Raw genomic sequence first — 24614 nt, forward strand, 5'->3', positions numbered from 1 at the left:
GGGCACAGAGCTGACCATGTGCTTTTGTCCTCTGGCTTGTCGGCCTGAACTTGGAATCTTGCTTTCCATTCACTGACCTTGGAGAAAAGGCGGCTATTAAAGTGGACTATAAAACTGGGAGGAGAACGGGAAGAGGGGGCAGGTCTGCAGAAGCTGCCCCAACAGTGAGGTGGGCTGTGCTGCTCGCCCAAGTCGTTCATGAGGAAAAATGAGGAAAGGATGGCATTAATTTACCAGGTGGAGGGCAGCACATGCATCCTAATGAGATAAATTCCAACAGCTCTTAAGATTTTATAACACAAGTATTATATGATCGTTTTGAAAATTAAGAGAGAATTAAAGAGAAAATAAATTAAATCACCTGAAATCTCTGACCCATAGATTACCATTGGTAATATCTTCATTTGTTACCTTGTGGATTTTTTCATAAGCATCTCTATATGTAAATTCAAAATAGTATTATTTTATACTGTGGCTCTGTAACCTGCACTTTTCTCTTAATGTGTATGTCTTTCTGTGTCAGTGAATAGAAATTGTTTTTTTTTTAAATTTTTTTATTGAGATATAATTAACGTCTAACATTGTATTAGTTTCAGGTGTACAACATAATGACTTGAGATTTGTATGTATTGTGGAATGATCACCTCAATAAGTGTAGTTAACATCCATCACTGTACATAGTTACAAATTTTTTTTTCTGTGATGAGAACTTTTAAGATCTACTCTCTTAGCTACTTGTAAATATGCAATACAGTCACCGTGCTGTACATTACATCGCCATAACAGAAATCTGTCATTTTTAAATGGCCATAGAGCATTTTATTGCATATCCTTGCGTTATATGCAATCGGTGCCATACTCTTGACTTCTATTTCCCGTGTTTCATTAATATAAACCAAGCCCGGTAGTGGTTTTCTTTTTTTTTCTTTAAAGATTTTATTTTTTTTCTTTTCTCCCCAAAGCCCCCCACTACATAGTTGTATATTCTTCATTGTGGGTCCTTCTAGTTGTGGCATGTGGGACGCTGCCTCAGCGTGGTTTGATAAGTAGTGCCATGTCCGTGCCCAGGATTCGAACCAACGAAACACTGGGCCACCTACAGCGGAGTTCACGAACTTAACCATTCGGCCACGGGGCCAGCCCCTAGTGGTTTTCTTTTTAAGATTTTTTTTTTATTTTCCTTTTTTCTCCCAAAGCCCCTGGGTACATAGTTGTGTATTTTTAGTTGTGGATCCTTCTAGTTGTGCCATGTGGGACGCCACCTCAGCATGGCTTGATGAGCGGTACCATGTGCACACCCAGGATCCAAACCAGCAAAACCCTGGGCCACTGAAGCAGAGCGCTCGAACTTAACCACTTGGCCACGGGGCCGGCCCCAGTAGTGGTTTTCTTAAACACAGTGTCTGAAACTCTGTGGTGTCTCTGCCAGTTTATAAGGTATTTGTAGGCAAAGTCCACGCCTTACACTTCTTTTATATCCCCCAGAGCACCTAGCACAGTGTCCTAATAGGCAAACCCTTGGTGGTTGCTGAAGATGACATTGAAGAGGATGGGAGCCTGAGTCTTAGCCATGATTCCATTATTTATCTTTCTACCTAAGGCCAAACCAATCAGCCTTAAAAACATATATATCAATGATTTCCAGACTACCTCAGACTTTCTATTACCTGTAGTAATTATAATAATATCAGCATAACCCTTAGGTTTTCAGAGCACTTTTCACATTGTTATATCACGCGGATCTTAGGTGGCTATTATTATTGCTCTCATTTTGTAGAGGAGGAAACTGAGATTAGGAGAATTTAAGTACCTGTTATGCTAGACCATGCTGCCTCTTTGTTTAACTTACTGACTTGAAAAAAAAAAGAGAGAAGAAAATCAGTGTTAATTTGCTCATTAGTATCTATGGTGTTGCTGTTAGGTACCAATCACATAGAAATGAAGTAAACTCTGTTTTTTTATTAGAAGAATTGGGAGCTATTTTGCAAAACAACATAACAACATATATTTTTTTCTAGGACAAGTTATGCTGATGCTTATCTAACTAGATTTGCTGGCAACATTTGGGGTAATTTAAAATTCCAAGCCTAGGAGTCCTGTGCAGTGAAGACGTTTCCTGTGTCGGTAACTCCTCTGCAGGCTTTTTATTTTGCAGTGACCTCACTCGTCAAGGAGTACATTTTCACAGGATGGTTTCACTAAGGGAAGGATTATTTATGCTTTTCCTTCTCTCTCCCTGCTTTTTGGGTCTTCAGCTATGACAGAGACTCCACTTTCAACGTGTTTGTGGGAAAAGGACAACTGATCGCAGGGATGGACCAAGCTCTGGTCGGGATGTGTGTCAATGAGAGGCGTTTTGTGAAGATCCCCCCAAAGCTGGCCTACGGAAGTGAAGGAGTTTGTAAGTTTTTGTTCCATGTTTGAAAACACATCTGCAGAAACAACCAGAACATTTGCACGCTGTTCCGTCCTGGCAGACCAGAGACTCTTTGAAAGCTTTAGATTGGGGAAAAATGAGAAGCAGTGAACACACCCACACACGTACAGCTAAACTTTCATCTTAGGTTTATTTCTTCTCGATATGAAAGACGGCGTTATTAACACAGGTGTACTGAATGTTACCCTTGTTGAGAAGAAAATTTTGGGTTTTTTTTCTCTTTTCTTTCAATTTCATCTGGAGGAAAGAGGGAGGGAGTGTGGCTCATTTTGGAATATTATACCAGTGACCCCTTGAACCCTTTTAGCTTCCTTTCACATTGGCAGCATCCTACATGTTTGGCCTGAAAGGCAGCAGCTTCTCAATGTGAACTCTCTTTTATTTCTAGCTGGTGTGATCCCCCCAAATTCAGTGCTTCATTTTGATGTACTTCTGATGGACATTTGGAATTCTGAAGATCAGGTTCAGATTCACACTTATTTCAAGCCCCCCAGTTGCCCTCGGACCATCCAGGTGTCTGATTTTGTAAGGTACCACTACAACGGAACATTCTTGGATGGGACACTGTTTGATTCGAGGTGAGTCCCGCCATTCATGGTAGCATCAGTGAAGTGCCCCTTAGTTCCTCCTGTCTCACCCGCTTTTTATGCCCATGGAGAAACCAGAAGAGGGACTCTTCCCAACTTTCACGAGTTCCAACTCCTTTACTTAAGGCTTTTGGTTAATGTTTCATGCTTCATAGTGCCAGAGTCAAAATTTGATACATCTTAGAAAAATCTGAGACCTGTCTTTATCTAAATTAACAGCATTTTGAGATCTCGTTAAGTGAAGAGCCCTGTTGCCAAGTACGTTCCTGCAGTTTTTGGTTCATTTTTGTAGTTTTCCCATGGAAGGAGGAGGGGAAAGCTGAATGCATATGAAGCTACAGAGACGTGCAGGGGTTAGGTGCTAAGCTGGAGAACAGTCTGTCCTTTGGGCTTTCTTCTCATTATAGTGTATTTAGTTAGATAGAAGAACAGGCCTGTCTTGGTGAATCACTGTGGTTTAATTACATACTTTTCATAAACTTGACAACTTTCTGCTCTTTGATTGAGAGCAAAGGTCCATAAATGCCTATCACCAGGGTTGGTTATGGGCTCATTGTTGAGCTAATATTTGGGTAACAAAAACATTATTGAGGTGGGGCTGGCCCCGTGGCCGAGTGGTTAAGTTCGTGCGCTCCGCTGCAGGTGGCCCAGTGTTTCATTGGTTCGAATCCTGGGCGCGGACATGGCACTGCTCATCGAGCCACGCTGGGGCGGCGTCCCACATGCCACAGCTAGAAGGACCCACAGTGAAGAATATACAACTATGTACCGGGGGGCTTTGGGGAGAAAAAGGAAAAAATAAAATCTTTTAAAAAAAAAAAAACATTATTGAGGGGTAGGCTAGAAACGCTCTCATGATATGGGACTTTTCCCTTTTCTGTTGGTTTTCAGTCACAATCGCATGAAAACATATGACACGTATGTGGGAATTGGCTGGCTGATTCCTGGGATGGATAAAGGGCTGCTGGGAATGTGTGTGGGGGAAAAGCGCATCATCACCATACCTCCTTTTCTGGCGTATGGAGAAGATGGAGACGGTAAGTCTTTCTCATTCTTCAAGCCACTCTCATCTGTCATTTTTATTGCAGTGATTAATTTAACTTACTGGTGAAACCCACCAGACCTTTGGGTGTAGACTTGCAGTGTCCAATATGGTAGCCACTAGCTCCATGTGGCTATTTACATTTAAATTAAAATAAAATTAAATGAAATTTAAAATTTCTGTTCCTTGGTTGCACAGGCACATTTGTTGTACTTAAGAACCATATGTTGCTGAGGGCTACTATACCAGACAGTGCAGATAAGGAGCATTTCCATCACTGCAGAAAGTTCTATGGGACGGAGCCAGCCTAGGGCATCTGCTGTCTGATGATGGAGGTGCAGTAACCTCCACTTATTCATGGTCATTGGCATTCATAAGTAAGCCCTCTGCCACTGCCTCATAAGCTGTACCCTTGGGCACCAACCTCTTCAGCCTGTGTTTTCCAATCTGTGAAATGAGATTTCAACTAGACAGTCTAAAGGCTGTAGACAGCAAGATAGAAATTTAGCATATAATGCTCGAGTTGCCATGTTTTCCCTGATTTGTACCTTTATGATGGGTTTTACCTGTAACATTAGCTCCATGTGGACAGATGCAAAGCATAATGTTAGAAAAACATTAATTTGAATTAATGTCCTGTTTGTAGTTTTACTGTGAAGGAAAACAGAATACTGGCTGATAAGTAGAATCTCTTAGTTACTCATATTTGAATTTCAGGCATGTTTAACCATACTGACAGGCTGACACAACAAAGAGACCTCCAGGCATTTAAACAAGCAGATATATGTAGTTAAGAATGGAAACGGGGCCAGCCCTGTGGCCGAGTGGTTAAACTTCTGTGTGCTCCAATTCAGCAGCCTGGGTTCATAGGTTTGGATCCTGGGTGCGGACCTACTCCACTCATCAGCCATGTTGTGGAGCCATCCCACATACAATGTAGAGGAAGATTGGCACAGATGTTAGCTCAGGGCTAATAGTCCTCAAGCAAAAAAAGAAGAGGATTGGCAATTTATGTTAGCTCAGGGTGAATCTTCCTCACACTGGAATGGAAATGAAAACATGATGCTATTTAAGAAGTTACTGACCTTGGTACCTGACTTCTAATAAGCCCCTAATATAACATTTTGCAAACTATGTTTCCCGGCTCTGTAGGTCTACAGGGCAGGAGGAAAGGGGAGCCTGAGTGGATGGGCTTGGCCTCCTCTCTGTCTACCTCCACTTTTATATGTTTTACATGCTGGAGATCTGCAGACAGTTTCTTTAAAAATTGGAGTCGGGGCGGGGCTGGCCCCGTGGCCGAGTGGTTAAGTTCGCGCGCTCTGCTGCAGGCGGCCCAGTGTTTCGTTGGTTCGAATCCTGGGCGCGGACATGGCACTGCTCATCAGACCACGCTGAGGCAGCGTCCCACATGCCACAACTAGAAGAACCCACAACAAAGAATACACAACTATGTACCGGGGGGCTTTGGGGAGAAAAAAAGGAAAAAATAAAATCTTTAAAAAAAAAAAAAAAAAAAAATTGGAGTCGGGGGGAGTTCCCTGCTAAAAGAAAAATAAAGTTTGAAAACAACTGCCATAATATGTCTTAATTCTCCCCTCCCCCAGGTATGCTGTTATTCTTATCAATGCTCAAATTATGTGATCCTTGGCCAGTGGGAGTTCATTCACCTTGGCTCCCAAATCCTTTTGACATCATCTACACGCATAAACATACATAATAAAACTAGATGCCTAGTCTAATATGAGGAATATTATTTATTTTAACTAATTAATAATTTAAATATTTAATATAAATAATTTATTTAAAAGAGTTATTTTTTATACTTTAATACTGTGCTCAGCTGTCCAGGTATAACTTTAAATTGGTGCATTGTATGGTATGGGAATTATATCTCAATAAAATTGTTGTAAAAAAGTTTTCAGTTGGGACATAATGCTAGAAAAATTTAAACACTGGGGTTACTTTTAAAGCTTTTTTATTTTCTTAAATTAAAAGATACAGAAAAGTACAAAAGGTTAATGTTTTATCTCACTCATACCCACACCCGCATTTCAAGGATTGACCACACCTTGCGTTCCAGAGGCTGACTCAGCAGCCCGCCTTCAGCAGATTTCATCATTCCTCTGGGGAGAAGGAGGCAGGGAGGTGGCTCTGCCAGAGGGCCAATCAAAGGAGCACAGGATTGCCATGCTGTGTGGCCCAGTTAGCCAGGCCTACCCTTTGTGTGGTATGACAAATGGCAAGTAAGAGTGTTGAGGTTGGTGGTTTGTCGGTTAATGTCCTTTTGTCCCAAATTACTGGATTTAGAGTTATTTACTGGTTGATGCTGATCTTTACAGGGAGAGCTAGTGCCTAATAATCTCCTCATGTGGATTATCATGTTGCAGATATTCAATAAATCCTCACTGTTAGGAACATCCGAGAGAAGCAGTACCATCCAGAAGTGAGAGAGAAATGATTTGAGGACTATTTATGTTTTGGATTGTGGGTGCCATTTTTTTTTATCTTATCTCAGCTAACTTTAGTTTTATTTATATCTTGTTTGGGATGCACTTAAAGGAATGAATTTTGCATTTTGCCTCTTAAAAAAATTGGTTGTGGATTCCAAAGAACAAGTCTATGTAGTGTTCTCCAGAACCAGATCTGAGCTTTGGAATTTGTGCCTTTAAATGTCTATGATTTGCGCTTGTACACAAACAGAAACCCACAGAGCTATGTATTTGGGTTTGCATGTGGGTGCACAACCACCCACACAGAGCCTTGATTTGCCAGCAGAAGCATGTAAAATATGGTCACAGTAGTCTCTCATGTCATTAACATCAGCTTGCTCCTTTTTCTGAGGAAGTCAGGCTTCAAATTATACCCACCAACCCATGGTTAGACACCGTGGACACCACGGTGAGGCAGCGTGGTCAGACACCAGGGGCCACCCAAGACATGGAAGAACATTTGTTTCCTTGGCTTGAAATCTTCAAGGAATGAGTTACGCTGACACAGTGGGTGTCGAGTTGTAGTTAAAGTACTTCCTAAATCTTGTGTCCTGACTTCATCATCTCCCTATGTTCCACTCTAGGGAAAGACATTCCTGGACAGGCATCTCTGGTGTTTGATGTTGCGTTATTGGACCTCCATAACCCCAAGGATGGCATTTCCATTGAGAATAAGGTAGTGCCTGAAAACTGTGAGCGGCGAAGTCAGAGTGGGGACTTTCTCAGGTATCATTACAATGGCACACTTCTGGACGGCACCTTCTTTGATTCCAGGTAAGGAAACGACTGGAGCCCTCGCTCTCCAGAACGTCCTACTAAATATAGTAAGGAGAGGCTCACCCTAGACTCCCACCATCTCCCCCTATCCAAGTATAAACCCACCTATTGTGTCCAAGATAGGACGGGAACAGAAGGGAGGTCCAGGCAGTAGGATGGGAACCGAACAGACTTGGTGCCAGGAGACCTGGGTTCCGTTCCGTGTGTGGTGCATTGGCTGTGTGACTTTGGACAGCGTTTCACTTCCTGAGCTTCAGCTTTTAACCTGTTATTAGCACCTTTCTCAGAAATGGTTGATTAGGGAGATAAGGTAGGTGAAAGCACTTTGCAAGCTTTAAGGGCTTGTCTACAGCTTCCTTCCTGTTCCGTAGAGGCTAATTACTGAGCCTCTGTTGTTATTCAAAGTTTTGTTTTGTTTATCAGGCTTATCCTGCAGTTGTGCAGATGGCCTGGAGCCAGGAGCAGGCGTCTGGTGTGTCTTGCTCATTCAATTGGCATGTGTGCTTGGGAAACCATTCCTTTAGCTTCTGGTGGAGCAGACATAGTAGAGATAGCAATCTACCTGTCTCCCTGAGGTAGTAGACTTTCGGTTTATTTAGTCATCCAGAAACATTACAGAAGAATTTTTATATGGTATATATTTTATTTGTTTTGAGGAAGATTAGCCCTGAGCTAACATCTGCTACCAATCCTCCTCTTTTTGCTGAGGAAGATTGGCCCTGAGCTAAGATCCATGCTCATCTTTCTCTCCTTTATATGTGGGACATCTACCACAGCATGGCGTGCCAAGCGGTGCCATGTCCACACCCAGGATCCAAACCAGCGAACCCTGGGCCGCCAAAGCAGAACGTGTGCACTTGTAGGGGATGAAGACATTTCCTCTACCCACTGTGGGTTCTTCTGGCCAGAGAACGAATTAAATTCACATGAGACAGAATAACAGGAGAAAACTGAACAAAGCTTTGTAAGATGTATACATGGGAGAGGCTCAGGGAAGCTGAGCAACTTGCCAAAATGGCTGAAGCCCCCACCTTAAATATCATCTTCAGCTAACGACAAAGGAAGATGTTGGGGGTGGAGGGGGAGTCGATCATTGGAGAGTACCACACAAGTACAGTAAACAAATTCAGATTTAAGTCCTTGCCTTTGGCATTGATTAAGAGTTTCTAGAGATAAGGTCATCCCCCCTTCTTCCTGGTACAGAGAGGGAGACACCTTTACAGATGGAGATTTCCCTTACAATGTAAATGTCTCTTACCAAAGGGTAAGTAAACTCTGCTTCTCAGAGTTCCTTTCCTGTCTGCAGTTTATTAAAAGTAACCAGCCCCAAATAATCCTCATGCCAAAGAGACATATCTTGGGGTGGCCAATACTAGTCCCCCACACACTTAACCACTGAGCCACCGGGCCGGCCCCTAGAAATCGTTTATTTTTTATGTCTACATAGTATTTCATTGGGTGAATATACCAAATTTATTTAACTATTCTCCTATTGATTTGTTTTTATTCTTTTTCTATTATTAAAAAAATTCAATATGTGTGTTGTTAGATATGAGCTTGGTTCTGTCCTTTATTCCCTGGAATTATATTTCTAATTGAAAGACCATTTTTCTAGTCTGCATCAGATTTCTTTCCATATTAATGGAATGACAATTTTCTTAGGTTTTAAACAGCTTTCCAGTTTAGTGCATGGCAATCTAGCCCATCCTAACAGCTGCATAATATTCCATTGTATAGATTTAATTTAGGTAATCAATCCCTGTTTTCTACCTTTTGACATACTAAGAGGGGCTGCAGTAATTATTTTTGTAGCTAAATCTTAAAGTATAAGATTGTTTCCTTGGGATAAATTTCTAGAAGAATCTCTGGGTCAAAGTTTAAGTGTGTTTTTACAGTTTTTGATATACACTACCAAGTTGTCCTCAAGGCAAGTTTTACTCCCCATCACTGTCTAAGAGTGCCCATTCCCTACAAACTTGGTAACACTGAGAATCATTTTAAAATAAATAATCTATGCCAATTTATAGGAGAAAAATGGAAGCTTATAGTTTTAATCTGAATTTCTGTGATTGCTATTGAGGTTGAAATTCTTTCAAATATTTATTGACTATTTTTGACTATCTTTTTTTGTGATTTACCTGTTCATGTTTTTGCCTGTTTTTATAGTGAGAGTATTGGTATTTGTGCTTTTCTTATTGATTTGAGGATCTCTATACGTTAAAGATATTAACCCTTCTATGTTTGGATATTGTTGAAAACATACTCTATTTGCATTTTTATTTTGGTTATTGTGACTTTTGACTTATTTAAATGTAAACTTTTTATGTTGTTAAATATATTCAACTTCCCCTTTATGGTTTCCTTTATTCTTATAGAAATTCTTATTTATTCTCTCTCTGGGGACTTTCCAAAAAGTCTGTCCCCACCCCTAGAGTATATAAATGTTTGCCTGTATTTCCCTCAAACCCTTTTAATGGTTTTAGTGTTGTAGCCTTTAAAATATTCTTTCTTACAATTTTTATTTTAAAAAGTATTATGTTCTTATTGTATATGTAAAACAATTCAACCATGTATAATAAAATGTAATGATTTCCCATTGACCCCTTCCATTCTTGCCACCCTGAGGTAAATATCAATAATTTCCCCCAGTCTTTTTCTTTGTTCATAAGTGATTTCATGTTTAAGTCTTCAGTCCATCTGGAATTTATTCTGGTATTCAGTGTGACAATAGGGATCTAACGTAATTTTTTCCCAGATGGTTAGCTAGTTTTTCCAACATCCTTTATTGAATAACTTTCCCTGACTCATCTAAAATGTGACTTTTATTATGTACCACATTCTTATATATTCTTTTGGGTCTTTGTCTAGAATTTTTATCTTTTTCCATTAATCTAGCTATTCCTGGGCCAAGATCACACCTTTAACTATTGTTGCTTTTTTTAGTTTGTGTGGTAGAGAGGATTCTTTTTCTTTTTTAAACATCACTTTTTTCTACTAAGTGATACATTGACATGGTTCAGAATCCTAAAAAGTATGAAAGAGCGTTCAGTGAAAAATTCTCCTCCTATCCTTGTCCCTCAGTCACCCAGTTCTTCTCTCCACAGGAACTAATGTCATTAATTTCCTAGGGCCTCCATACATATACAATGAAGTACGTATACATATTCTAACATTTTAATTTTTTAGAGAAATGAGAGCTTGCTATATCCTGCACCGTCAAAACAGTATTCTTGATTATTTATTTTTCCAAATGAATTTTAGAGTCATTCCCTTCTCCGCTACACACTGCTCAGATTTTGATTGGAATTGTTTTAAAATTCATAAATTAGTTTGGGGGAGCATTGACGACTTCCCACTTCTCAGCTTTCCCATTGGGGAGTATGATGGTTTTCCATTTATTTAAGTCTTCTTTTAGAGTTGTTCAGAGTTCTCTATACTTCAAGCCCACCCTGGTCCTCCAGTCTCTTCTGAGGCTCTTTCCGTCCTCTCAGCCTTGGCCCCTGCTGTTACCCCAGTGCTCTTTCCCTGTGCAGATTCCTGCAGCCCGCAGTGTCCACTGTCACTCCCAACCCTGTGGAACCTTTCCTGACTGTTCCCACCTGATGGCTCTTCCCTCCTCGGAGCTACCTGCCATCTCTCCCACTGCTTGGTGTCCCTTTACAAAGGACCCCATCTCGCAGATGTCCTCTTCTTCCTGGAATGCCTAGCGGTGGGCTTCGCTCTGCTGACGATCGCCAAATACCTGCCGGACGGGTAGTAACCTGGGGAAGGCGAGAGGCCTGTTCATGGCTAGAGGATGCTAGAGAGCCCAGCCTGTGTTCTTTGCTGCTGTGTTCCCATCCTGGCCCTCCTGGCTTGTATGGGGGGATGAGGATGGAGTTGCTCAGTGGGGGGCTTCTCTCTTCAATGTGTGAGGGGGTACCTCTCCAAAGCCCCCTCTGGGGGACTGTGCAGATAATCTGCCTCCTGGGTGAGGAGAATCATCTGTTGTTACCATTTCTTCACGCTCCTTGGCTTTCTGGTTCTGAGGGATGTTGAGAAGGAAGAGCCCCTCAGGTTCTGCCTTTTCACCTCGTTGGCCCTGCTCAGCTGGCAACCTTCTCTGAGACAGTCATCCTCTGGCTGTGTTCGATGAGGTAATGGTGGAATGGACTGGCTTTTTCACCACGGGCTCTTGGCCACATTTGCACCAGGTAGAGGTGGGTGATGGGTGCAGACCACTGTGGTTCAGACTTTGGTAGTAGATGTGGCACATGAAGTTTTATTATTTCATCCAAGAATCATCAGGATTTGGGGAATTGATTCCTGTTCTCACTAAACTCACAACGATTGGACTCAGTTGGCAATTTGTGCAGAGGCTGGATCTCTCCACTGAGCAGAATGCTTGGGCCTCCTGCTAGTGGCAGTTGGGAAACCCAAGTGCTCACCAGAAGGCAGCTCCGTGAGCAGGGACTACGTTAGGGAGAGTTCAGGCTGGCTCTGGCAGAGACTGCAGAGTTGAATTGTTCCCAGTGTGTATGATACTTTCTCAGCAATCCGAATAGTCCTGTCCCACATATACAGATATTCTCCTCTTTAGATACTGGAGGTGTTGTCCTTATGACACATTCTTAGTTTCTAATAAGGACCACCCTTGATGCTTCTTTCATTAACTTGACATGGTTACCAAGCATACAGTCCAATTTACATTAGCTACATTTCGGTGTGGTTGCCCCTTGTCCCCCGCGTCCCAGTCACAACCTGACCAAAACAGAGGGCTGGAGGGCTTGTTTCTGCAGGCGGCCGCTCCCACACTGTGTGTAGGTTCTTGTTGTTTGCCATTTCAGGGGAGCATGTTCCCAGGCTGTGTCCTCAGATTCTAAGGTTCACCCTATTTCTGGGTCTGGAGGCCTCCGCGTTCCTGTTGCTGCTCATGGTACCGACTAATGTCCACAGCTGCTGTGGTGTCCCTTGTGAAGAACCTCTTTCTCTTCTTTTCCAGCTACTCCCGGAACCGCACCTTTGACACGTACATTGGGCAGGGCTACGTGATTGCTGGCATGGATGAAGGTTTACTTGGTGTCTGCATCGGAGAGAAGCGGAGGATTGTGGTGCCCCCTCACCTGGGGTACGGAGAGGAAGGAAGAGGTGAGCGGCCTTCCTAAGATTAAACTAAGTGGCACTGACGGGCTGCTTCCAGGCAACCTGGGCTTCTGGAGAGCCAGAATGTTGAAGCGGAAGTGCAGCTTCAGACTTGAATGTCCAAATAGCTCTTGTCTCTAGAGGTGCTCTGTTTATTTCCGTTGTTCTTCCTGCCCATTTTCCTTTTGCTTTTGAAATCTTTTTTTTTTTTTTTTGAGGAAGATTAGCCCTGAGCTAACTGCAGCCCATCCTCCTCGTTTTGCCTAGGAAGACTGGCCCTGAGCTAACATCTGTCCCCATCTTCCTCTGCTTTATATGTGGGATGCCTACCACAGCATGGCTTGCTAAGCGGTGCCATGTCTGCACCTGGGATCTGAACCGGCGAACCCCCCGGTCCACCGAAGCAGAACATGTGCACTTACCAGCTGTGCCACCAGGCCGGCCCCTCCTTTTGAAAATTTTTAAACCTATGACAAAGTTGAAAGAACTCTCCAGTGAACTCCTCTTAGATCTACCAATTGTTAACATCTTGCTATATTTATTTTCTTTCTCTCTCTCTAAAATTACATTTTTGTTGTTATTAAGCCATTGGAAAGTAAATTGCAAAACCCTTGTTTTTTTTTTTGGCTGAGGAAGATTTGCCCTGAGCTGACATCCGTTGCCAATCTTCTTCTTTTTTTCTTTTATGTGAGCCACAGCATGGCCACTAACAGACGAGTGGTGTGGGTCCACGCCCAGGAACCGAACCCTGGCCGCCTAAGTGAAGCATGCCAAACTTAACCACTAGGCCACAGGGGCTGGCCCCAAAAACACCCTCCTTTTTTTTTGGTTTTTGTTTTTTAACAACTTTATTGAGGTATAATTTATATACCATAAAATTCACCCATTTTAAGTATACAATTCAGTGACTTTTAGTAAATGTGGTAAGTTCTACAACCATTACCATAATCCAGGTTTAGAACATTTTGTCACCCTAATAGCAAATTCCCTTTTAAAAATTATGCAGTGGAGCTGGCCCCATGGCTGAGTGGTTGGGTTCGCTCACTCCACTTCAGCGGCCCAGGGTTTCGCTGGTTCGGATCCTGGGCGCGGACCTGGTACCACTCATCAGGCCCTGCTGAGGCGGCCTCCCACGTGGCACAGCTAGAGGGACCTACATCTGGAATATGCAACTGTGTATGGGGGCTTTGGGGAGAAGAGGAAGGAAAAAAAAAAAAAAGATTGGCAGTAGATGTTAGCTCAGGGCCAATCTTAAAAAAATTATGCAAATAATACATGTTGACTTTAGAAAAAGATAATAGAAATAAACAAAGAAAACAAAAATCTCTCATAATCCCACCACCCAGGAATAAACATTGTAATGTGTTAGGCAGAATAGCAGCCCCACAAGATGTCGTGACCTGTCTCTAGAACCTGTGAATATGTGACCTTACGTGGTAAACGGGACTTTGCAGATGTGGTTCAGGTAAGGATCTTGAGATGGGGAGATGATCCTGTGTCGTCCAGGTAGCCTTGATGTACTTAAAAGAGTGTAAGAGGGAGGTAGGAAGTCAGAGAAAGGGGAAAATGCTAAGCTGCTGACTTAGAAGATGGATGAAGGGGCCACAAGTCAAGGAATGAGGGTGGCCTCGAGAAGCTGGAAAAGGCAAGGACACAGATTTTCCCCTAAAGACTCCCAAAGGAACACATCCCTGCCGATACCTTGGAATTAGACTTCTGACCTCCAGAGATAGGAGAGTAAATTTGTGTTGTTTTAAGCCACCAAGTTTGTGGTAATTTTTTATAGCAGCAATGGGAAACTCATACAACTGTGGAGTGAATATCCTTCTGTACTTCTGAGCATATGTGAACGTTTGTAGGTAAAAGGAAGTACATAGCCACCTACAGTGATAAATACTCACAAAAAGGGGATCATCTCTACATGTTACTTTGTGATTTCTCTTTCCACCTAATTTGTTGTGAGCAACTTTCTATCCCAACAGATATTTTTTTAACGGTTGCATAGTGTTCCAAACCATATTTTCTTTCTTAATTATGTTTTTTCTCATATACCATTTTTTGCTAACTTGCTTAGGAATGGTTGATGCAGTATTTATTTCGCTGTTTTATTCTTTTTGCTGGTGGGATTCTGACTGGCCTGGCTGGCTGTGCCCATTCATTTTGTTAATCCTCTTCTGACTTCTGCTGCTATATCATGTGAATCTTCAGCCTTTTCCCAGGAGGGTTTGTCCAGAGGATCTAAGAAACATCAGCTTGGTTGGAAACCAGGGTGTTCCATGGGGAAACATTTTTTTCCTCCTGACTTAAATTTCTGATTTATGAAGGCATAACAGATCACAGCTTAAAACACACTCAAGAAGCTCGCTTCACCACCTGTTTGTCCAGTGTCTGGATACTCTGTTGTTTCGTATCATGTAAATTTCTACTTCTAGCCAAGTACATACAGAAATAGCCAAATACTTTCTGAATGTTCGTGTTTCATTATGTCCTCAGGACTAATCCTTCCTTTCTCTAAAAAGAATGTATTGATGGAAAACATTTGTTTAAATTGTTTTTCTCTTTCTGGCTTTCTATCAAGTACGACACAGAACTCTGCAAAGAATTATATAAGGTTCTGGGAAGCATGCGAAGTCTCATAAATTTTCTGGGCATGAGGCTGCTTCCTCCTGAACCACATGTTGCTGCGGGGGAAGGCACGCACTGACATGTAACACCCAGGTGCTCTTATGTGGGGCCTGCCTCTGTCCTCTTTTGATGAGCACCCCTGGCCTCTTTGTGGGGTTTGCATAGGACCTAATGCAACTGACCTGAGAAGGGTGTCCGGACACAGAGGCAGTTTGTGGCTTCTTTGCCACATCCCACAAGCACACAGTAAGCGTCCAGTAAATATTTGTGGAAGGAATGACATGCTGAGCTCTCCATGGGGTTTTCAGGCTCCATCAGCATTTCATTTTGTTGCAGTCATTTTTCCCTTCAGGGTTGCTAGAGGGGAGGGGGTGGACCTTCTGGAAAGGCTCTGGCCCTTTCTGCTCTCTGCTTTGTGTCCAGATCAGCCCTGGAAGTTAGGATGCTTGGATATGTTTGCAGTCCTGAAGGGGAGAATGGATTCTGCCCATGGGGTTTCGGAAGCATCCCTTTCAATGGTTTTCTGTGTCCCAACTTCCAAATCACCTTTTGAGCACTCTTAGGAAAGAGGACAGTGAGGAAAACAACTAATAGTTTACCCTCTGTGTGTCAGGGACTTCTTGCGTATGAGCTCGTTCAAACCTTGAAACAATTTTTTGTTGAGATAAGAGGCCCAGTGAGGTCCCAGAGCTCTTGGGGGAAACCCACAACTACCAGGAGCTGTAGCCTTTCACTTGGGCTGAGCTAGCCGGCTGCCTTTATTTTTTGTCATCTGTGTCTCTTCTGGAGGAGGCACTGTAGTGAAGAAAATTGAATGACAGCTTCTCCTTCAGTGAAGGGTTTGTTCAGATAGGAGACTGGTGTTGGGGCCTTAATGAAATGCTGGATTGCTTCACCTGTTGGCTGCTCTGCACTTACTCCTACACTGTAGATTTTTGTGGAAGGCAGAGTAAGATAATGGGAGTGGACTGGGAGGGCTGCTGGCTGCCTGAGGCAGGCAGATCTTAGGGCTCGAGGTCTAGTCTTTGTTTTGCAGGCCCAGAAACTTCATCTACCAGTCCATCAAAGATTTGAGTGCCTTCATGACCAGGCATTGCTGTAGATGTCAGGGACTCAGCTGAGAAAAGATGAACAAAACTCCCAGCCCACACAGAGCTTCCGTTCTTGTGGATGCCTCTATAGACATGTGTTTGTGGGTTAATTGGGCACGTTGGAGACTGACTCATGCTAACTGCCTGGGAGCTGACATGCAGTCCGGATGCTCAATAGTTACTTGACTGGGTGTCATCCTCCTCTCCGCTGATCAGAATACTTGGGCCTGGGATCCTCTGGGACTGAGAAGCTGAGTTACATATTAGGAAAGTGCTGGACAAGCTGACGGCACGGCCCATGGTGGTGGGTGATCCGTGTTCCTTTTTGCCGTGAGAAAGGCCTTTGAGGGGAGATTAAATTTGCATTGGCCAAGTGCCAGCAGGCCCTTGTCAGAGGTGTCCCTTTCTGGGCTCCATCCACCCATGTTTTCTTCAGAGAGGTTAATGGAGCTGGTCACGCTGCAGCTTTCTTTTCCACCAATCCCACCACATTGTAACACGGCCTGCACCCTTGTCCTCCTCTTAGAGATGGGTTTTTCCTCAGTCTCCTCAGCTGGTCACTTATAGACCGGTTAGCATAGTTTTCCTTAAACTTGGCTGTCTGTTGGAAACCCCTGGAAAGGTTTTAAAAAATGCAAAGCCTGGTCCCACTCGTCCAGCGGTTCTCAGATACTGATGTGTATCTCAGATGAGAATCACTTGGAGAGCTTTAAAATCGTGGAACCCGGCCATGCTGAGGGGGAAAAGGCCTGGCCGTTTGTATTTTTCCCAAGTTCTCCAGGACATTCTGACACCGCCTGAGACCTCTGCTCTACGTGAGCTGTATCCGAATCCCAGAGGAGGGCCAGGCATTGACATTATTTTTAATGCTCCCGGGTGATTTTTAGATGATTATATGATTTTTTAAATGTTATTCTGTGAATGTGGTTTATTACATTAATTGGTATATTTTTTAATTGTGGTATAATATACATGTTTACCATTTTAACCAGTTTTAAGTGTACAGTTCAGTATCATTAAATATATTCACAATGTTGTATAACTATCCCCACTGTCTATACCCAAAACCTTATTTTATTTTTAATTGAAATATATTTGACATATAACATTGTCTAAGTTTAGGGTATACAGCATGTTGATTTGGTACATTTGATACACATATATTGCAATGTAATTGTCGTTGTAGTGTTAGCTAGCACCTTTATTGCATCACATAATTATGGTTTCTTTTTTGTGGTGGGAATAATTAAGATCTAGTCTCTTAGCACATTTGATGTATATAATGCAATATTGTTGCCTCTAATCACTGTACTGTGCATTACATCTCCAGGACTTATTTATCTATCAGTTGCAAGTTTGTACCCTTAAACCACCAATTCCCTCACCCCCCATCCCCCAGTAACTACCATTTTACTCTCTGTTTTTACAAGTTTGGCTTTTTTTAGTTTCCACATATAAGTGAGATCATACAGTATTTGTCGTTCTCTGTCTGACTTATTTCACTTATTGTAACGTCCTCAAGGCCCATCCATGGTTTCTCACCAAAACTTTTTCATCATCCCCAGCATAAACTGCATACTCATTAAACAATATCTCCCCATTCCCTCCTCCCCCAGCTCCTGGGAACCACCGTTCTTTCTGTCTCTATGAATCTGCCTGTTCTAAGTGGAATCATGCAGTATTTGTCCTTCTGTGTATGGCTTATTAAGCGTAATGTTTTCAAGGTCTACCCATGTTTTAGCATATATCAAAATTTCATTCCATTTTATGGCTGAGTAATATTCCATTGTGTGTTTATACCACATTTTGTTTATCCATCCATCCGTCAATGGACGTTTGAGTTATTCCCACCTTTGGCTGCTGTAAATAATGCTGCTGTGAACATTGGTATACAAATGTCTGTTTGACTCTCTATCTTTTGGATATTTACCTAGGAGAGAGATATTTTAACTTAATTTTTATCAAGATGCAATTCACATAACATAAAATTCACTGTTTTAAAGTGTACAATTTGATAGTTTTAGTGTAATCACAAGGTTGTGCAGCCGTTACCACGATCTAATTCCAGAACATTTCATCACTCCAAAAAGAGACCCCATACCCATTGAGCAGTTGCTCCTCATTTCACACACACACACACACACCCTACAAGTCTGGTAATCACTAATCTATTTTCTGTCTCTGTGGATTTGCCTGTTCTGGACATTGCATATCAGTGGAATCATGCAGTATGATTTTGTGTCTGGCTTCTTTCACTTAGCATAATGTTTCCAAGGTTCATTCCCAGTTGATTTTAATGGATAACCAAGGTTGAGAAAACACTATTCTGGCCTTGCAGCCACTCGTCCCTGTTAGTGTGTGCTGGTTTCCCCTGTCGAGCTGCCCTTAGCCCTGGTTCTGAGCAACCTTCTTGAGCAACCTTCTCTGGCAGTCTGCAATAACTGGCTCCTGTGGGAAGGCACCTACACCCTGTTACCACTCACATCGGTAATTTCCCATCACAAGTGAATATCAGGCACCTGAGTTCTGCTATGAAAGAACAAACTTCTCTAATTACTACCTTAGTAGCTTTGTGCAGGCCCCCAAATCTGTGCCTCAGTTTATTCATCTGTAGATTGTGAATATGGGATTATAATGAGAATTAAATAAATTAATACATATAAGGCACTTAGAAGAGTGCATCCATTAAGAGTGTGTGTGCATGTGTGTGTGTGTGTGTTAGAGAGCAACCAAGAAACAGACACAGAAAAGTACATGGGCGGAGCATGGGTGGGGAGGAGCTATTGGTGTTCACATATCTCTATCTGAATTCTGTCTATAGCTGTATTATTTCTTTTTATTTTTTTATGCTTTTTTTTTGTTGGTGAGGAAGATTGGCCCTGAGTTAACATCTGTTGCAATCTTCCTCTTTTTTTTTCCTCCCCAAAACCTCAGTACATAGTTGTATATCCTAGTTGTAAGTCCTTCTAGTTCTTCTATGTGGGATGCCACCACAGCATGGCTTGATAAGTGGTGTGCAGGTCTATGCCCAGGATCTGAACTGGCATATCCTGGGCCACCGAAGTGGAGTGTGCGAATTTAACCACTATGCCACCAGGCTGGCTCCTGTGTTGTTTCTTCAACAAGTTATATCATATCTGAGTTGGTTTCTTGTCTCTAAACTGCCAATGAAAGTGTTAATATATCCTTGATTCTAAGTAACACCCTTTACAAAATTTTCACCTTTAAACTTTTCTGAAATTATCTGAGGGTATATTTATCAACTGATGCATGTGTTTAAGGTGTCCCCACCTCCCCAGCCCCCTGAGAGGCTGTCATAAAATTCATGGAGCATCTGCTAGTCCTGGACTTATGGAAATGCTTACCCCAAGGTTGCTGCAGAGATTTAAGGAGAGCATGTATGTGAAAAATACTTTTTTAAACTGTAAAACATTATTCAGATGTGAGGCGATGTTTTCAAAAGTTGAGATAATGAAAAAAAGTATATTAATAATTTTGTGTCAAACGGAGGATGTGTTGTAAAAGCACGTTATGAACTGTTAGGCACACTATGTCACGAGGGGTGTATATGGGCCTGTTTGCCTAGGTGTTTTTTCCTATGACGATTCTCTTAGTTGTGTTTCTCTTGCCCAGTGATGGGGCTGGAGTGATTTTCATCTAAGCTGATTTTCTCATCTTACCTCTAACTTCTGGTAGGAGCGGGGTGAGCCTCAATTTGGCTGAGCTTTAGTTTCGTTATCTGTGACCAGCTGAGCCGTAAATCTTTCAGGCTCAATGATTCCATGGAGCATAACTCACATCTTGAATTGTAGTCCAAACTGTGCTCCTAGCTGGTTGTGTGACCCTGCACAAATCTTGCCTCAGTTTCCCCATCCATGAAATGAGGGTTTGGGCAGTTCTAACAGCCCTTCCAGCTCCGTTCTCCCAGTATTCTCTAGGATTTCACAGCTGGGTCCCGTGTTCCTCGCTGGGGTCTGTGAGGAGGTACCTTGTGGTATTGGGGGACACATGTGCTGCTGGTTGGAGGGGTCACTCATTCATTTCCCTTGTCCGTGCTATAGGGAATATCCCTGGCTCGGCTGTGCTGGTGTTTGACATCCACGTGATCGACTTCCACAACCCCTCAGACTCCATCAGCATCACCTCCCGCTACAAGCCCCCTGACTGCTCGGTGCTGAGTAAGAAGGGGGACTACCTCAAGTATCACTACAACGCCTCGCTTCTGGATGGGACCCTGCTGGATTCCACGTAAGGGCCGCCGGGACGGTGCGGGGGTGGGCCTGGCGGAGAGCTGTCATGTGTCCCCACCATTCTCATTTTCAGCAGATACTGGTTGAGAGCTTTCTGTCCGTGCCTTCCCCCCGCGTAGCTCAAGCCTACATCATACTCAGGTGCATTTTCCGAAGAGTTCCCTATGAACAGTCTCTCCTTGCTCCTATGCAGTTGTCTTTCTGAAAAACAGGTCTCATCTTATAACTGCTGTCTTTAAAAATTAACCCACAGATAAAGTTCACATTCCACAGTCTGGCGCATCAGGTGCTCTCGTCAGCTCCATTCTGCCTCGCCAGTCTCATCTTCTGCTGGGGCCCACCTTCCGCCTTCCAGGGCTGCCGTGTACAGTGGGGCAGGATGTGAACTGCTTACACCCTTCCTTCTGGCCAACTTCTAGCCTGGCTTAAATGTCCTTGCTTTTCTCAAACTCTTTCCTTAATTCCTAGGAAGGGTCAACTGCTCCCACTTCTGTTGCCTCATAATGTTTGACGTATACCTGCCTTGTAGTTATTTAGTTTGTTTCTATCTCTGTCGCTGGTCTGAATACCTTAGGGGCACCCAGCATGTTTATTCACATTTTTATTCCTTACACCCAGCCCAAAGCAAAGCACAAAGGGAGCATTTTGTAAATATTGGTTGATTGAGATGAATCTGAAAATGTGTTAATAGGAATCAACAGTATAAACTAACATCATGCAGATAAAAAGAGCTTTGCTTCTTGGGTATGTGATTCTTCAGTGTATCTGTATGTTAATACTATATTCTCTTCTCTGAGAAAGAAACATTTTCAGCCTTTCTTTACATCTCCACGTAAGTACATCCTTTTTTTGTATTGAGCCTGACTTGGAGTCCTAAGTTTGGTCTTGGGGAGAAAAAAGGGCTTCGTATAAATACGTATGCGCTGCTGTGTTTATTCTAGATGGGGAGGGCCTTCTCTCCCTCCCACCCGTCCCTCTGCCTTCCAGCTTCAGGTGACAGAGTGTGGTCGGAGAGAGCCAGGCACAGGGGGAGAGAGAGCCCTAGGGACATACTCTTCAGAGCATTCTCTCTGGTGCCCCGAGACCCTGTATACTAATGCGTTTAGCGTACTTCAGCAAATCTAAAATGTGTTGTGTTGATTGTTAGAAGCATCATTTTCTGTATCTCTAAGAAAGTAAAAATATTGCCAAAAAAATAATGGTGTGCTGTCAATTATAAAATATATCCCAATTACAGAGATGTTACAATGTGAAAAAATATGCATGATATAATCAATGAAATAACATACTAGCTTCTGGAGTTCAGATTTACAGGGACCTGGCTTACAGCAGACCTCCTTGCGTCTGTGTTGGAAGCCCATGGAGGGCGGCAGGGAATAAGCCTAGCTTATAGCTGTTTGGTGGATCAAGTGAGTCTATGCGTGTGAAAATGGTCCACAAGGTTAGAACAGTCTGTGAGGTCCAGGGCTTGCTGTCATTGCTCTTGCTCATGTTCCTACTCTTATCTGGTGCTCTTAGCGCTGTGGAAAGGGGAAGTGAGGGTGGGAAATGAACAAAGGAATTCCTTCTCAGTGAGTTCAGGATATGCTTCTCGAGTAGAGAATCGGTCTTCCTGCCTTCTGATGTGTTTGGTGGATTCGCAGTATTGTTGCAGAATGCCCAGGAGCCATGTGATTCTCCTTCCTCTGATCAGAGACTACATTCTGTATCAAGAGAGTCATTTGTATTATCCGGAAATCTACATGGAAGAGCAGTGTCCAGCTGTCTCTGCTGGTCTCTTCTGGGTGTAAGCTTCAGAATAATGAGATAGTGGGAAGAGTGGCGGGCATCTGCCTACCTGTGTTGGGGAGAGGAGCCCCTTCTGGAAGGTGGGACCTGGTCCCGCTCCAAGCCCCACGTGGGCTCTATAAACAACAAGGCAGGTGCTGCTATGGGCGCTGGTTCCTGAAGGCTGAGAGGGTAGAGGGGAACAGGCTCGGAGAGTCAGAGAGGGCAGCCCGCAGGCAGGAAGCAGGAAGCCTGTGATGAATGGGAAGCTGGGAATGCCCAGAAGGAATGAGGTGAATGTCTGAGAGAAAAACTGGCAAAAAATAAAAATAAAAATAAAAGGATAACCTGAGGAAAAAGAATCAGTGGGGTTTTCAGGGTTGACACATGAAAACAAATTGTTTGCTTGGAGGATTTTCTTAATGTGTGTTCCAACTGCCCTCAGAGGGGAAGAATGAACATTCATTATTTGATAACTAAATGAGTTCTTGAATATTCTGTAAGACTTGGAAACCGAGTAGTCCCATGGGAGATCCCCATGGTCCTTGGAGAAAGGCAGTGGGAGGGCACCTCTGTGGTGCTGACAAAGGAGGGATTGTGTGTGGGATGGGACTGGGGACATGCCCTCTCGCAGGCCTTCAGCCAAGGCCTCCAGTGCCAGAATTGGCTTTGTTTTGGTTTCGTCCTAGGTAGGACAAATGCCGTCCTGTTTTGATTTGCTAGCCCCAGAGAATCAGCCTGGCCCTGGGAACCAGCTTGAAGAGAGAAAGAGGCAGCAACTCTGCACCCAAGGGAGGCTGGGAAGCCTGAGAAGGGGATGTGACCCAAAGGGGCTGTCCCTTCCATGTTGTCACCACCTGGTGGTGGGCATCAAGGGGCTCCAAGATATCGGGGAGGCTCTTGTTCCTCGGCGTTGAGGAGCATTCCCATTGTTTGCCTTCAGAAAGTGGTAGGAATGCCATAGGTTTGGAAATAGATTTGCTTTCAGTAGTGACTGAGGTGATAGAGCCAGCTCTTATTTATCTGGATTCTCTGGGGACCATGGGCATCAAGGATAATTAAAACTTGGAACCACAAAGACCCTGAATAGCCAAAGCAATCTGGAGAAAGAACAAAGCTGGAGGCATCACGCTCCCTGATTTCACGATATACTACAAAGCTATGGTAATCAAAACATTATGGTGTTGGCATATAAACAGACGCATTAGATCAATGGAACAGCATAGAGCCCACAGATAAACCCACACAGATATGGTCAATTAGTTTACAACAAAGGAGGGAAGAATATACAGTGGAGAAAGGATAGTCTCTTAATAAATGGTGTTGGGAAAACTGGACAGCCACGTGCAAAAGAATGAAACTGGACCACTATCTTACACCGTATACAAAAACTAACTCAAAACGGATTTAAGACTTGAATGTAAGACCTGAAACCATAAAACTAGAAGAAAGCATAGGCTGTGAGCTCCTTGACATCAGCTTTAGCAATGATTTTTGGATCTGATCCAAAGGCAAGGGAAACAAAAGCAAAAATAAACAAATGGGACTACAGCAAACTAAAAACCTTCTGCACAGCAAAAGAGACCATCAACAAAATGAAAAGACAGCCTGCTGAATGGGAGAAGATATTTGCAAATCATATGTCTGATAAAGAGGTTAATATCCAAAATATGTAAGAACTCATATAACTCAATAACAAAAAAAATCTGATTTAAAAATGGTCAGAGGATCTGAATAGACATTATTGCAAAGAAAACACACAAATGGCAAACAGGCACATGAAAAGATGCTCAACATCACTAATCATCAGAGAAATGCAAATCAAAACCACAATGAGATATCACGTCACACCTGTCTGAATGGCTATTATTATCAAAAAGACAAGAAATAACAAGGTGAGAATGTGGACAAAAGAGAACCCTTGTGCACTGTTGGTGGGAATATAAATTGGTGCAGCCACTATGGAAAACGGTATGGAGGTTCCTCAAAAAATTAAAAATAGAGCTACCATATGATCTAGCAAATTCCACTGCTGGATATCTATCCAAAGAAAATGAAAACACTAATCGAAAAGATATATGCATTCCTATGTTCGTTGCAGCATTATTTACAATAACCAAGATATGGAAATAACCTAAATGTCCATTGATAGATGAATGGATATATATGTATATATATATATATATATATATATATATATATACATACACACCCACACACATACATACACAAGAAATACTACTCAGCTATAAAAAGAGTGAAATCTTGCCATTTCAACCAGATGGATGGACCTTGAAGGTATTATGCTAAGTGAAATAAATCAGAGAAAAATAAATACCTCTTAATTTCACTTTTATGTGGAATCTAAAAAACAAAACAAACAAACAAAACAAAACCCAGACTCATAGATACAGAGAATAGATTAGTG

The 24614-nt window shown here is 42.7% G+C and overlaps 1 protein-coding gene across 1 annotated transcript in view; it reads left to right on the forward strand.

Moving 5' to 3' along the window:
• The window catches only part of FKBP9 (FKBP prolyl isomerase 9), a 40437-nt gene that overhangs the window by 9082 nt on the left and 6741 nt on the right, over positions 1-24614 (forward strand). The window contains exons 2-7 of the mRNA XM_070616203.1: positions 2256-2401; positions 2826-3015; positions 3916-4061; positions 7140-7329; positions 12314-12459; positions 20231-20417. Coding sequence (XP_070472304.1) covers positions 2256-2401; positions 2826-3015; positions 3916-4061; positions 7140-7329; positions 12314-12459; positions 20231-20417 — 1005 coding nt within the window. The remainder of the gene's footprint in view (positions 1-2255; positions 2402-2825; positions 3016-3915; positions 4062-7139; positions 7330-12313; positions 12460-20230; positions 20418-24614) is intronic.

Source organism: Equus przewalskii, chromosome 4, assembly GCF_037783145.1.
Source record: "Equus przewalskii isolate Varuska chromosome 4, EquPr2, whole genome shotgun sequence".
In the NCBI taxonomy this organism is placed as follows: Eukaryota; Metazoa; Chordata; class Mammalia; order Perissodactyla; family Equidae; genus Equus; species Equus przewalskii.